Genomic DNA, 16,061 nt, shown 5'->3' on the forward strand with positions numbered 1-16,061 from the left:
TATACACTCATTCAATTACTTGCTAATTACCAGGGTGTTTTGATGTCTCCTGGGATGTTGCAGCAGCTCCCCAGAGGTCTGTAATCCTGGCAGCAGGAGCTAGAGTGGGAGACTAGAGGAGAGATCAGGGGACAGACTACACCGCTGTCTGGATCAAGCCACTACTTTAACATGGCTGTGAGAGGAGAGGAGAGCTCAGAGGACAGACTACACTGCTCTCTCTCTCCCTGTACGACACAGTAGATGGCTGTAAGAATCAGTTGATGGCTGTAAGAATCAGTAGATGGCTGTAAGAATCAGTAGATGGCTGTAAGAATCAGTAGATGGCTGTAAGAATCAGTTGATGGCTGTAAGAATCAGTAGATGGCTGTAAGAATCAGTTGATGGCTGTAAGAATCAGTTGATGGCTGTAAGAATCAGTAGATGGCTGTAAGAATCAGTAGATGGCTGTAAGAATCAGTAGATGGCTGTAAGAATCAGTTGATGGCTGTAAGAATCAGTTGATGGCTGTAAGAATCAGTTGATGGCTGTAAGAATCAGTAGATGGCTGTAAGAATCAGTAGATGGCTGTAAGAATCAGTTGATGGCTGTAAGAATCAGTTGATGGCTGTAAGAATCAGTTGATGGCTGTAAGAATCAGTTGATGGCTGTAAGAATCAGTTGATGGCTGTAAGAATCAGTAGATGGCTGTAAGAATCAGTTGATGGCTGTAAGAATCAGTAGATGGCTGTAAGAATCAGTTGATGGCTGTAAGAATCAGTTGATGGCTGTAAGAATCAGTAGATGGCTGTAAGAATCAGTTGATGGCTGTAAGAATCAGTTGATGGCTGTAAGAATCAGTTGATGGCTGTAAGAATCAGTTGATGGCTGTAAGAATCAGTTGATGGCTGTAAGAATCAGTTGATGGCTGCAGTGCATTGGAGAGGGAACCGTTTCAGACCAGTAAACACAAGGACAAAACTCAACAGCAAATCATTCTCAGCTTTCATTGATAATAAGAAATAACAACAACACCTTAAGGAAGCCAATGCAAAAACAAAGAGTGAAAACAAAATGACACAAGAAACAGGATTGATACAAGGCAGGAAACAGGATTGATACAAGGCAGGAAACAGGATTGATACAAGGCAGGAACACAATGTAGTTAGTGCTTTCAAGCTATCACACACCCACCCACACACGCACCTGCACCCATCCATCCATCCATCCATCCATCCATCCATCGATCCATCCATCCATCCATCGCAGTCTCCTTAATTCCAGCATGCAAGAAGAGGCCTTTAGGGCACAGACCAGGACATTACAGGCAACACAATCCACGTCATCCCAGATCCCCCTCGCTGGTTTACGTAGTCTAGAGTTCAGAGTGGACAGGAAGGGTATCTCAGTCCCCACAGGACCAGGTAGGTGACAGATATGCAGTGTGACTGCAGCTTGTCCTGGTCTCTCAGGAATAAAAGCCGTCAGTCAGGTGACTCATGCAGAGAGACACATGCGTTGGCCGTCGAGAAGAGACGGGTCTTCAACCCTCTCCTCTGGCTTTGGATTGGTCAGACACTAGCAGAGGCGGGGCCTTCAGCACTCTGGTCTGACTTGGGATTGGTCAGATGTTATGTAGCAGCAGCAGCTCACCAGGACAGTCCAAACAACCAATCAAGTCATCAGCAACACATTTCAGAAGGAAGGAACATTATTACCATGACAACAAAACCAAAACATTCCAAAAGCAAAGAAATTTATATCTAGATCTCTTTAAAATCATATCTTAGCTTCATGTTAACAGCCGCTCGTCTGCTCGCACGGAAATGGCTGTAGATTACAGGAGGTGGGTCTTAGGGTCTGATCTGAGGGCTTCGATTGGTCGTCTGCAGCATGTTGACATGTCTGCCTCTGGGCAGAGAAGGGGACTGACTGGTTCAGGCTGTTCTGTCCGCCCGGAGAACTGTGGTTATTGTAGTTTTGTCCCAGGGTAGTCTGGAGCAATGTGTCAGAAGATAACTATGGGTATTGTAGTTCTGACTCAACATGCCAGCAGGTCTGGGGGGCTGCCATAAGAGTAGAGGACTGTGGGTATTGTAGTTCTGTCCCTCATGCGGTCTCTCAGGGTAGTCTGGGGCCATGCGTCGGAAAAGGACTATGGGTATTGTAATCATGTCTCTCAGGAGGATTGTGGGTAGTGTAGTCGTTCAAGGCCCTAGTCTGTCAGCTGGCAGCGTAGCTCGAGAGGAAACTGTAGAACATGGGCAGTTTCATCCTCTGCTGGTCTCTCCTACACCAGGCCATGACCGTCCCCTCGCTGTTAGCTGTGTAGAGGTGATGACCGTCACATGAATATGTCAGGCTGATGATAGGCTTGTTCGACTTGGGGAAGGTGATCTCTCTCACTGGCTTCAAGTCCCACGTGCTCCACAGCCTGAATGATGAAAAAGGAGGAGGCCCTTTGTTATGTAACATTTATTCAGGAAGCCACACCCATTCATATTCAGAACATCTTTATGTCATAACCAGGTTTCCAGCCAATCGGCGACAGTTATTCCATGAGCATATTAAAACATTTGTTATGTAACATTTATTCAGGAAGCCACACCCATTCGTATTCAGAACATCTTTATGTCACTACCCAGGTTTCCAGCCAATCGGCGACAGTTATTCCATGAGCATATTAAAACATATAAACAATATGAGCATTTTCCCAGAAGAGACGTTTTTTTCATCATGTTGATTTGTTGCAGATACAAGGCTGTGATGACGTAGTGAACAGAAACACATACAGTGAGGAGAACAAGTATTTGATACGCCGACGATTCTGCAGGGTTTCCTACTTACAAAGCATGTAGAGGTCTGTAATTTTTTATCACAAGTACACTTCAACTGTGAGAGACGGAATCTAAAACAAAAATCACATTGTATGATTTTTAAGTAAATAATTTGCATTCCAATGTACCGAATAAAAAATACAAGTTAAAATGGGATTCCATCTCAAATGTTTTCCGTTTATAATGAATGTTCTCACTCTGGTCTTGGTTCGTTCTCTCGAGCCAACAGAGACAGTGTGGGTAGACTACAGTTCCTTCGGGAAGAATTGGTACGTTCTCTCTAGCCAACAGAGACAGTGTGGGTAGACTACAGTTCCTTCAGGAAGTATTGGTACGTTCTCTCTAGCCAACAGAGACAGTGTGGGTAGAACAGTTCCTTCAGGAAGTATTGGTACGTTCTCTCTAGGCAACAGAGACAGTGGGTAGACTACAGTTCCTTCAGGAAGTATTGGTACGTTCTCTCTAGCCAACAGAGACAGTGTAGGTAGACTACAGTTCCTTCAGGAAGTATTGGTACGTTCTCTCTAGCCAACAGAGACAGTGTGGGTAGACTACAGTTCCTTCAGGAAGTATTGGTACGTTCTCTCTAGCCAACAGAGACAGTGTGGGTAGACTACAGTTCCTTCAGGAAGTATTGGTACGTTCTCTCTAGCCAACAGAGACAGTGTGGGTAGACTACAGTTCCTTCAGGAAGTATTGGTACGTTCTCTCTAGCCAACAGAGACAGTGTGGGTAGACTACAGTTCCTTCAGGAAGTATTGGTACGTTCTCTCTAGCCAACAGTGACAGTGTGGGTAGACTACCTCCAGTTCCTTCAGGAAGTATTGGTACGTTCTCTCTAGGCAACAGAGACAGTGTGGGTAGACTACAGTTCCTTCAGGAAGTATTGGTACGTTCTCTCTAGCCAACAGAGACAGTGTGGGTAGACTACAGTTCCTTCAGGAAGTATTGGTACGTTCTCTCTAGCCAACAGAGACAGTGTGGGTAGACTACAGTTCCTTCAGGAAGTATTGGTACGTTCTCTCTAGCCAGAGACAGAGACAGTGTAGATAGACTAGACTACAGTTCCTTCAGGAAGTATTGGTACGTTCTCTCTAGCCAACAGAGACAGTGTGGGTAGACTACAGTTCCTTCAGGAAGTATTGGTACGTTCTCTCTAGCCAACAGAGACAGTGTGGGTAGACTACAGTTCCTTCAGGAAGTATTGGTACGTTCTCTCTAGCCAACAGAGACAGTGTGGGTAGACTACAGTTCCTTCAGGAAGTATTGGTACGTTCTCTCTAGCCAACAGAGACAGTGTGGGTAGACTACAGTTCCTTCAGGAAGTATTGGTGCGTTCTCTCTAGCCAACAGAGACAGTGTGGGTAGACTACCTCCAGTTCCTTCAGGAAGTATTGGTACGTTCTCTCTAGCCAACAGAGACAGTGTGGGTAGACTACAGTTCCTTCAGGAAGTATTGGTACGTTCTCTCTAGCCAACAGAGACAGTGTGGGTAGACTACAGTTCCTTCAGGAAGTATTGGTACGTTCTCTCTAGCCAACAGAGACAGTGTGGGTAGACTACAGTTCCTTCAGGAAGTATTGGTACGTTCTCTCTAGCCAACAGAGACAGTGTGGGTAGACTACAGTTCCTTCAGGAAGTATTGGTACGTTCTCTCTAGCCAACAGAGACAGTGTGGGTAGACTACAGTTCCTTCAGGAAGTATTGGTACGTTCTCTCTAGCCAACAGAGACAGTGTGGGTAGACTACAGTTCCTTCAGGAAGTATTGTACGTTCTCTCTAACAGTAGAAGAGCTGAGAGTCTACAGTTCCTTCAGGAAGTATTAAGGCTCTACAGAGCAGTGTGGGTAGTCAGTTCCTTCAGGGTAAGGCTCTAGCCAACAGAGACAGTGTGAGTCAGTTCCTTCAGGAAGTAAGTTCTCTAAGAGACAGTGTGAGTCTTTCTAGCCAACAGAGGTGTAAGACTACAGTTCGTTCTCTAAGAGCTGTGAGTCAGTTCCTTCAGGAAGTAAGGCTCTAAACAGAGCAGTGTGAGTCAGTTTTCAGGAAGTAAGGCTCTAGCCAACAGAGCTGTGAGTAGACTACAGTTCCTTCAGGAAGTAAGTACGTTCTCTCTAGCCAACAGAGACAGTGTGAGTCTTTCAGGAAGGTAACGTTCTCTAAGAGCTGTGAGTCAGTTCCTTCAGGAAGTAAGGCTCTACAGAGCTGTGGGAGTACAGTTCCTTCAGGAAGTAACGTTCTCTCTAGCCAACAGAGACAGTGTGGGAGACTACAGTTCCTTCAGGAAGTAAGTTCTCTCTAGCCAACAGAGACAGTGTGGGTAGACTACAGTTCCTTCTGGGTACGTTCTCTCTAGCCAACAGAGCTGTGGGTAGTACAGTTCCTTCTATTGGTACGTTTCTCTCTAGCCAACAGAGACAGTGTGGGTAGACTACAGTTCCTTCAGGAAGTATTGGTACGTTCTCTCTAGCCAACAGAGACAGTGTAGCCAACAGAGACAGTGTGGGTAGACTACAGTTCCTTCAGGAAGTATTGGTAAAGTAAAGAGCTGAGAGTCTTTCTGGGTAAGGCTCTAAGAGCTGTGAGTCTTTCTGGGTAAGGCTCTAAGAGCTGTGAGTCTTTCTGCAAGGCTCTAAGAGCTGTGAGTCTTTCTGGGTAAAGCTCTAAGAGCTGTGAGTCTTTCTGGGTAAGGCTCTAAGAGCTGTGAGTCTTTCTGGGTAAAGCTCTAAGAGCTGTGAGTCTTTCTGGGTAAGGCTCTAAGAGCTGTGAGTCTTTCTGGGTAAGGCTCTAAGAGCTGTGAGTCTTTCTGGGTAAGGCTCTAAGAGCTGTGAGTCTTTCTGGGTAAGGCTCTAAGAGCTGAGAGTCTTTCTGGGTAAGTCTAACAGCTTTTCACACCTGTATTGTGCAACATTCTTCAAGCTCTGTCAAATTGGTTGTTGATCATTGCGAGAGATATTTTCAGGTATTGTCATAGATTTTCAAGTTGATTTAAGTCAAAACTAACTCTGCCGCTTTATATTTGGCCTTGTGCTTTAGGTTCTGGTCCTGCTGAACGGTGAATTAATCTCAGTGTCTGGTAGAAAGCAGCTTGAACCAGGTATTCTAGGATTTTGCCTGTGCTTAGTTCTATTCAGTTTATTTAAATCTTGAAAAACTCCCCAGTCCTTAACGATTACAAGCATACCCATAACATGATGCAGCCACCACTATGCTTGAAGATATGGAGAGTGGTACTCAGTGATGTATTGGATTTACCTCAAACATAATACTCTGAATTCCCGGACATAAGTTAAGAAATTAACATTTTCTGCAGTTTTAATTAAATGCCTTACTGCAAGCAGGATGCATGTTTTGGAATATTTGTATTATATATATATATATATATATTACATTATATATTATGTAGGTTTCCTTCTTTTCACTCTGTCATATTGTTGATCCATCCTCAGTTTTCTCCCATCACGGCCATTAAACTCTGTCATTAAGGTTGGTATTGTGGAGTAACTACAATGTTGTTGATCCATCCTCAGTTTTCTCCTATCACAGCCATTAAAGTCTGTAACTGTTTTAAAGTCACCATTGGCCTCATGGTGAAAATCCCTGAGAGGTTTCCTTCCTCTCCGGCAACTGAGAGTTAAGCAGGGCGCCTGTATCTTTGCAGTGACTGGGTGTATTGATACACCATCTAAAGTGTAATTAATAACTTCACCAGGCTCAAAGGGATATTAAATGTCTGCTTTTTATGTTTACCCATCTACCAATAGGTGCCCTTCTTTGCGAGGTATTGGAAAACCTCTGGGTCTTTGCTGGACTGAGGGACCTTACAGATACTTGTACGTGAGAGATGTGTAGTCATTCAGAAATCATTTTAAACACTAGTGTTGCACACCAAGTCCACGACACTTATTATGTGACTTGTTAACACATTGTGACTCCCTGAACTTATGTAGGCTTGTCATAACAAAGAAGTTAAATACTTATTGACTCAAGACATTTCAGTTTTTAACTTGAAATAACATAATTTACATTTTGTAACAACAAAAATGAGGACAAGTCGAGGGGTGTGAATACTGTCTGAAGGCTCTGAACACGAGGAGATTATTATAGAAAAGAGACACACAGAGAGAGACAGACTCGCACACACAGAGACAGACTCGCACACACAGAGACAGACTCGCACACACAGACAGAGACAGACTCGCACACACAGAGAGACAGACTCGCACACACAGAGACAGACTCGCACACACAGAGACAGACTCGCACACACAGAGACAGACTCGCACACACAGAGAGCGACAGACTCGCACACACAGAGAGCGTACACACAGACTCGCACACACAGAGAGCGACAGACTCGCACACACAGAGAGACAGACTCGCACACACAGAGAGCGACAGACTCGCACACACAGAGAGCGACAGACTCGCACACACAGAGAGCGACAGACTCGCACACACAGAGAGCGACAGACTCGCACACACAGAGAGAGAGACTCGCACACACAGAGAGAGAGAGAGAGACTCGCACAAACAGAGAGAGAGAGACTCGTACACACAGAGAGAGAGAGACTCGCACACAGAGAGAGAGAGACTCGTACACACAGAGAGAGAGACTCGTACACACAGAGAGAGAGAGACTCGTACACACAGAGACTCGTACACACAGAGAGACTCGTACACACAGAGAGAGAGAGACTCGTACACACAGAGAGAGACAGACTCGTACACACAGAGAGAGACAGACTCGTACACACAGAGAGAGAGACTCGTACACACACAGAGAGAGAGAGACTCAGCGTACACAAAGAGAGACAGACTCGTACACACAGAGAGAGACAGACACACAGAGAGAGAGACTCGTACACACAGAGAGAGACAGACTGGGAAGCTGCTCACTGACCACGCCGTTCTCCAGTCCCCTGTAATGACGTTGACAGACACTCCCTCCGGCTGATTGGAGAACGCCACAGAGCAGATGATCTCACGACAGTGGCGTGGCCAATCAGATCGCCGTTCACAGTCCACAACCGTAGGTCACTGCCCCCGCCCACTGGATGAACACAATGACATCATAGGTTAGAGGAAGACACAGACAGACAGACAGACAAAGACAGACGGGTCTTCCCACTAGACTAGTCTATATACAGTAACAGACAGGTCTTCCCACTAGACTAGTCTATATACAGTAACAGACAGGTCCTCCCACTAGACTATATACAGTAACAGACAGGTCCTCCCACTAGACTAGACTATATACAGTAACAGACAGGTCCTCCCACTAGACTAGTCTATATACAGTAACAGACAGGTCCTCCCACTAGACTAGACTATATACAGTAACAGACAGGTCTTCCCACTAGACTAGTCTATATACAGTAACAGACAGGTCCTCCCACTAGACTAGTCTATATACAGTAACAGACAGGTCTTCCCACTAGACTAGTCTATATACAGTAACAGACAGGTCCTCCCACTAGACTAGTCTATATACAGTAACAGACAGGTCTTCCCACTAGACTAGTCTATATACAGTAACAGACAGGTCTTCCCACTAGACTAGTCTATATACAGTAACAGACAGGTCTTCCCACTAGACTAGTCTATATACAGTAACAGACAGGTCTTCCCACTAGACTAGTCTATATACAGTAACAGACAGGTCTTCCCACTAGACTAGTCTATATACAGTAACAGACAGAAGCTCCCACTAGACTATATACAGTAACAGACAGAAGCTCCCACTAGACTATATACAGTAACAGACAGAACCTCCCACTAGACTATATACAGTAACAGACAGAACCTCCCACTAGACTATATACAGTAACAGACAGAACCTCCCACTAGACTATATACAGTAACAGACAGGCCCTCCCACTAGACTATAGACAGTAACAGACAGAACCTCCCACTAGACTATATACAGTAACAGACAGGTCCTCCCACTAGACTATATACAGTAACAGACAGAACCTCCCACTAGACTATATACAGTAACAGACAGAACCTCCCACTAGACTATATACAGTAACAGACAGAACCTCCCACTAGACTATATACAGTAACAGACAGAACCTCCCACTAGACTATATACAGTAACAGACAGGTCCTCCCACTAGTCTATATACAGTAACAGACAGAACCTCCCACTAGACTATATACAGTAACAGACAGAACCTCCCACTAGACTATATACAGTAACAGACAGAACCTCCCACTAGACTATATACAGTAACAGACAGAACCTCCCACTAGACTATATACAGTAACAGACAGAACCTCCCACTAGTCTATATACAGTAACAGACAGGTCCTCCCACTAGACTATATACAGTAACAGACAGAACCTCCCACTAGACTATATACAGTAACAGACAGGTCCTCCCACTAGACTATATACAGTAACAGACAGGTCCTCCCACTAGACTATATACAGTAACAGACAGAACCTCCCACTAGTCTATATACAGTAAAAGACAGGTCCTCCCACTAGTCTATATACAGTAACAGACTGAACCTCCCACTAGACTATATACAGTAACAGACAGAACCTCCCACTAGACTATATACAGTAACAGACAGAACCTCCCACTAGACTATATACAGTAACAGACAGAACCTCCCACTAGACTAGATACAGTAACAGACAGGTCCTCCCACTAGACTATATACAGTAACAGACAGGTCCTCCCACTAGACTATATACAGTAAGACAGACAGGTCCTCCCACTAGACTATATACAGTAACAGACAGAACCTCCCACTAGACTATATACAGTAACAGACAGAACCTCCCACTAGACTATATACAGTAACAGACAGAACCTCCCACTAGACTATATACAGTAACAGACAGAACCTCCCACTAGACTATATACAGTAACAGACAGGTCCTCCCACTAGACTATATACAGTAACAGACAGGTCCTCCCACTAGACTATATACAGTAACAGACAGAACCTCCCACTAGTCTATATACAGTAAAGACAGGTCCTCCCACTAGACTATATACAGTAACAGACAGAACCTCCCACTAGACTAGACTATATACAGTAACAGACAGAACCTCCCACTAGACTATATACAGTAACAGACAGAACCTCCCACTAGACTATATACAGTAACAGACAGGTCCTCCCACTAGACTATATACAGTAACAGACAGAACCTCCCACTAGACTATATACAGTAACAGACAGGTCCTCCCACTAGACTATATACAGTAACAGACAGGTCCTCCCACTAGACTATATACAGTAACAGACAGGTCCTCCCACTAGACTATATACAGTAACAGACAGAACCTCCCACTAGACTATATACAGTAACAGACAGAACCTCCCACTAGACTATATACAGTAACAGACAGGTCCTCCCACTAGACTATATACAGTAACAGACAGAACCTCCCACTAGACTATATACAGTAACAGACAGAACCTCCCACTAGACTATATACAGTAACAGACAGAACCTCCCACTAGACTATATACAGTAACAGACAGAACCTCCCACTAGACTATATACAGTAACAGACAGAACCTCCCACTAGACTATATACAGTAACAGACAGGTCCTCCCACTAGACTATATACAGTAACAGACAGAACCTCCCACTAGACTATATACAGTAACAGACAGAACCTCCCACTAGAGGGAAAAGATTTATTATACAGTAACAGACAGAACCTCCCACTAGACTATATACATTGGACAGGTCCTCCCACTAGACTATATACAGTAACAGACAGGTCCTCCCATTATATTTTAGACTAGACTATATACAGTAACAGACAGAACACTCCCACTAGACTATATACAGTAACAGACAGAACCTCCCACTAGACTATATACAGTAACAGACAGAACCTCCCACTAGACTATATACAGTAACAGACAGAACCTCCCACTAGACTTTCATACAGTAACAGACAGAACCTCCCACTAGACTATATACAGTAACAGACAGGTCCTCCCACTAGACTATATACAGTAACAGACAGGTCCTCCCACTAGACTATATACAGTAACAGACAGGTCCTCCCACTAGACTATATACAGTAACAGACAGAACCTCCCACTAGACTATATACAGTAACAGACAGAACCTCCCACTAGACTATATACAGTAACAGACAGGTCCTCCCACTAGACTATATACAGTAACAGACAGAACCTCCCACTAGACTATATACAGTAACAGACAGAACCTCCCACTAGACTATATACAGTAACAGACAGAACCTCCCACTAGACTATATACAGTAACAGACAGGTCCTCCCACTATAGACTATATACAGTAACAGACAGAACCTCCCACAGACTATATACAGTAACAGACAGAACCTCCCACTAGACTATATACAGTAAAAGACAGACAGGTCCTCCCACTAGACTATATACAGTAACAGACAGGTCCTCCCACTAGACTATATACAGTAACAGACAGAACCTCCCACTAGACTATATACAGTAACAGACAGAACCTCCCACTAGACTATATACAGTAACAGACAGGTCCTCCCACTAGACTATATACAGTAACAGACAGAACCTCCCACTAGACTATATACAGTAACAGACAGGTCCTCCCACTAGACTATATACAGTAACAGACAGAACCTCCCACTAGACTATATACAGTAACAGACAGAACCTCCCACTAGACTATATACAGTAACAGACAGGTCCTCCCACTAGACTATATACAGTAACAGACAGAACCTCCCACTAGACTATATACAGTAACAGACAGAACCTCCCACTAGACTATATACAGTAACAGACAGAACCTCCCACTAGACTATATACAGTAACAGACAGAACCTCCCACTAGACTATATACAGTAACAGACAGAACCTCCCACTAGACTATATACAGTAACAGACAGGTCCTCCCACTAGACTATATACAGTAACAGACAGGTCCTCCCACTAGACTATATACAGTAACAGACAGGTCCTCCCACTAGACTATATACAGTAACAGACAGAACCTCCCACTAGACTATATACAGTAACAGACAGAACCTCCCACTAGACTATATACAGTAACAGACAGGTCCTCCCACCAGACTATATACAGTAACAGACAGAACCTCCCACTAGACTATATACAGTAACAGACAGAACCTCCCACTAGACTATATACAGTAACAGACAGAACCTCCCACTAGACTATATACAGTAACAGACAGAACCTCCCACTAGACTAGATACAGTAACAGACAGGTCCTCCCACTAGACTATATACAGTAACAGACAGGTCCTCCCACCAGACTATATACAGTAACAGACAGAACCTCCCACTAGACTATATACAGTAACAGACAGGTCCTCCCACTAGACTATATACAGTAACAGACAGGTCCTCCCACCAGACTATATACAGTAACAGACTGAACCTCCCACTAGACTATATACAGTAACAGACAGGTCCTCCCACTAGACTATATACAGTAACAGACAGAACCTCCCACTAGACTATATACAGTAACAGACAGAACCTCCCACTAGACTATATACAGTAACAGACAGAACCTCCCACTAGACTATATACAGTAACAGACAGAACCTCCCACTAGACTATATACAGTAACAGACAGGTCCTCCCACTAGACTATATACAGTAACAGACAGGTCCTCCCACTAGACTATATACAGTAACAGACAGGTCCTCCCACTAGTCTATATACAGTAACAGACAGGTCCTCCCACTAGACTATATACAGTAACAGACAGGTCCTCCCACTAGACTATATACAGTAACAGACAGAACCTCCCACTAGACTATATACAGTAACAGACAGGTCCTCCCACTAGACTATATACAGTAACAGACAGGTCCTCCCACTAGACTATATACAGTAACAGACAGGTCCTCCCACTAGACTATATACAGTAACAGACAGGTCCCCTCCCACAGTAACAGAGACTATATACAGTAACAGACAGGTCCTCCCACTAGACTATATACAGTAACAGACAGAACCTCCCACTAGACTATATACAGTAACAGACAGGTCCTCCCACTAGACTATATACAGTAACAGACAGGTCCTCCCACTAGACTATATACAGTAACAGACAGGTCCTCCCACTAGACTATATACAGTAACAGACAGAACCTCCCACTAGACTATATACAGTAACAGACAGAACCTCCCACTAGACTATATACAGTAACAGACAGGTCCTCCCACTAGACTATATACAGTAACAGACAGGTCCTCCCACTAGACTATATACAGTAACAGACAGAACCTCCCACTAGACTATATACAGTAACAGACAGGTCCTCCCACTAGACTATATACAGTAACAGACAGAACCTCCCACTAGACTATATACAGTAACAGACAGGTCCTCCCACTAGACTATATACAGTAACAGACAGGTAACCTCCTCCCACTAGACTATATACAGTAACAGACAGGTCCTCCCACTAGACTATATACAGTAACAGACAGAACCTCCCACTAGACTATATACAGTAACAGACAGAACCTCCCACAGTAACAGACAGACTATATACAGTAACAGACAGGTCCTCCCACTAGACTATATACAGTAACAGACAGAACCTCCCACTAGACTATATACAGTAACAGACAGAACCTCCCACTAGACTATATACAGTAACAGACAGAACCTCCCACTAGACTATATACAGTAACAGACAGGTCCTCCCACTAGACTATATACAGTAACAGACAGAACCTCCCACTAGACTATATACAGTAACAGACAGAACCTCCCACTAGACTATATACAGTAACAGACAGAACCTCCCACTAGACTATATACAGTAACAGACAGGTCCTCCCACTAGTCTATATACAGTAACAGACAGACTATATACAGTAACCTCCCACTAGACTATATACAGTAACAGACAGAACCTCCCACTAGACTATATACAGTAACAGACAGAACCTCCCACTAGACTATATACAGTAACAGACAGGTCCTCCCACTAGACTATATACAGTAACAGACAGTCCTCCCACTAGACTATATACAGTAACAGACAGGTCCTCCCACTAGACTATATACAGTAACAGACAGAACCTCCCACTAGACTATATACAGTAACAGACAGGTCCTCCCACTAGACTATATACAGTAACAGACAGAACCTCCCACTAGACTATATACAGTAACAGACAGAACCTCCCACTAGACTATATACAGTAACAGACAGGACCTCCCACTAGACTATATACAGTAACAGACAGGTCCTCCCACTAGACTATATACAGTAACAGACAGGTCCTCCCACTAGACTATATACAGTAACAGACAGGTCCTCCCACTAGTCTATATACAGTAACAGACAGAACCTCCCACTAGACTATATACAGTAACAGACAGAACCTCCCACTAGACTATATACAGTAACAGACAGGTCCTCCCACTAGTCTATATACAGTAACAGACAGTCCTCCCACTAGTCTATATACAGTAACAGACAGAACCTCCCACTAGTCTATATACAGTAACAGACAGAACCTCCCACTAGACTATATACAGTAACAGACAGGTCCTCCCACTAGACTATATACAGTAACAGACAGGTCCTCCCACTAGACTATACAGTAACAGACAGAACCTCCCACAGACTATATAACAGTAACAGACAGGTCCTCCCACTAGTCTATATACAGTAACAGACAGGTCCTCCCACTAGACTATATACAGTAACAGACAGGTCCTCCCACTAGACTATATACAGTAACAGACAGAACCTCCCACTAGACTATATACAGTAACAGACAGGTCCTCCCACTAGACTATATACAGTAACAGACAGTCCTCCCACCAGACTATATACAGTAACAGACAGAACCTCCCACCAGTCTATATACAGTAACAGACAGGTCCTCCCACCAGACTACTCTATTTACAGCATACAGTTCCTCACCTGAGTCACAGACCGTAGCGATGTCCCCTGTGGTCTCACTGGCTGACACTGCGGTCACCGGGCTCTTGTGACCTGTCAGGCTCTGGACATAACACAACCTAACAAGACAAACAACAGGTCATTTTCCCCCGTCTTTCATGAATAACGAAGGGACATTGTCACCACGTACACCCACCTGTTGAGGTCCCAGAGGATGCATGTTCCATCCCTGGACACAGAGATAAGGATGCTGTATGGTTTACACACATGGAGGCTGGTCACCTCAGAGCTGTGGCCATACAGGTGGACCCGAGACTCTACCTCCATCTCTGTAGGCTGCAGGAAGAGATGCACAGGGAGGAGGAGGAGGAGGGAGTTATATATAGGAGCATAAGAAACACAAGACCAAACCTAAAAGCATAGAGAATGAAACATGGTTTGATGATGATGGAGAAATCTAAGGAAGTGTCATGACGCTGGCCTTGGGGTAGGTTTATGACAGTCATAAATACCTCTTCCCCCTTTTCCTCTCTCTACCCTACTGATGGTACATTTGCAAAACCCTTGGTTAACATAGAGATTCTGGGAACATCAGAAGGTGGGGGGAAATTAACAATATTCTGGTAATCCGACCAGTTGAACATATGCGGTGGTACTTAATGAATATGATGTCAGTTCGGTTGTCATCTGAGACATTCTCATCAATGATAGGATGACAAACTCTACAGTGGAAAGTCTACACATTATAGTTATCAGATTCACATGGAATTTTTGTGCAATTTAAATGTTTGAATATGAAATTATTTACCATTATTTACCTACCAGGTCATGTGTCTTCTCAGTCATGTTGACACTGGTCTACTACCAGGTCATGTGTCTTCTCAGTCATGTTGACACTGGTCTACTACCAGGTCATGTGTCTCCTCAGTCATGTTGACACTGGTCTACTACCAGGTCATGTGTCTTCTCAGTCATATTGACACTGGTCTACTACCAGGTCATGTGTCTTCTCAGTCATGTTGACACTAGTCTACTACCAGGTCATGTGTCTTCTCAGTCATGTTGACACTGGTCTACTACCAGGTCATGTGTCTCCTCAGTCATGTTGACACTGGTCTACTACCAGGTCATGTGTCTTTCAGTCATGTTGACACTGGTCTACTACCAGGTCATGTGTCTTCTCAGTCATGTTGACACTGGTCTACTACCAGGTCATGCGTCTTCTCAGTCATGTTGACACTGGTCTACTACCAGGTCATGTGTCTTCTCAGTTATGTTGACACTGGTCTACTACCAGGTCATGTGTCTTCTCAGTCATGCTGACACTGGTCTACTACC

At 44.1% G+C, this 16,061-nt stretch overlaps 1 protein-coding gene across 1 annotated transcript in view; it reads right to left on the bottom strand.

Annotated features, from left to right (window-relative positions):
- Positions 1-963: 963 nt before the first annotated feature.
- Positions 964-16,061, bottom strand: part of lyst (lysosomal trafficking regulator) — a 282,509-nt gene continuing 267,411 nt past the window's right edge. Inside the window, 6 exon segments of the mRNA XM_052497067.1 lie at positions 964-2,413; positions 6,521-6,529; positions 7,723-7,813; positions 7,816-7,869; positions 14,745-14,842; positions 14,920-15,059. Of these exon segments, the coding sequence (XP_052353027.1) occupies positions 2,203-2,413; positions 6,521-6,529; positions 7,723-7,813; positions 7,816-7,869; positions 14,745-14,842; positions 14,920-15,059 (603 nt within the window). The 3' untranslated portion in view covers positions 964-2,202.

Source organism: Oncorhynchus keta, chromosome 3 (genome assembly GCF_023373465.1).
Source record: "Oncorhynchus keta strain PuntledgeMale-10-30-2019 chromosome 3, Oket_V2, whole genome shotgun sequence".
NCBI lineage: Eukaryota > Metazoa > Chordata > Actinopteri > Salmoniformes > Salmonidae > Oncorhynchus > Oncorhynchus keta.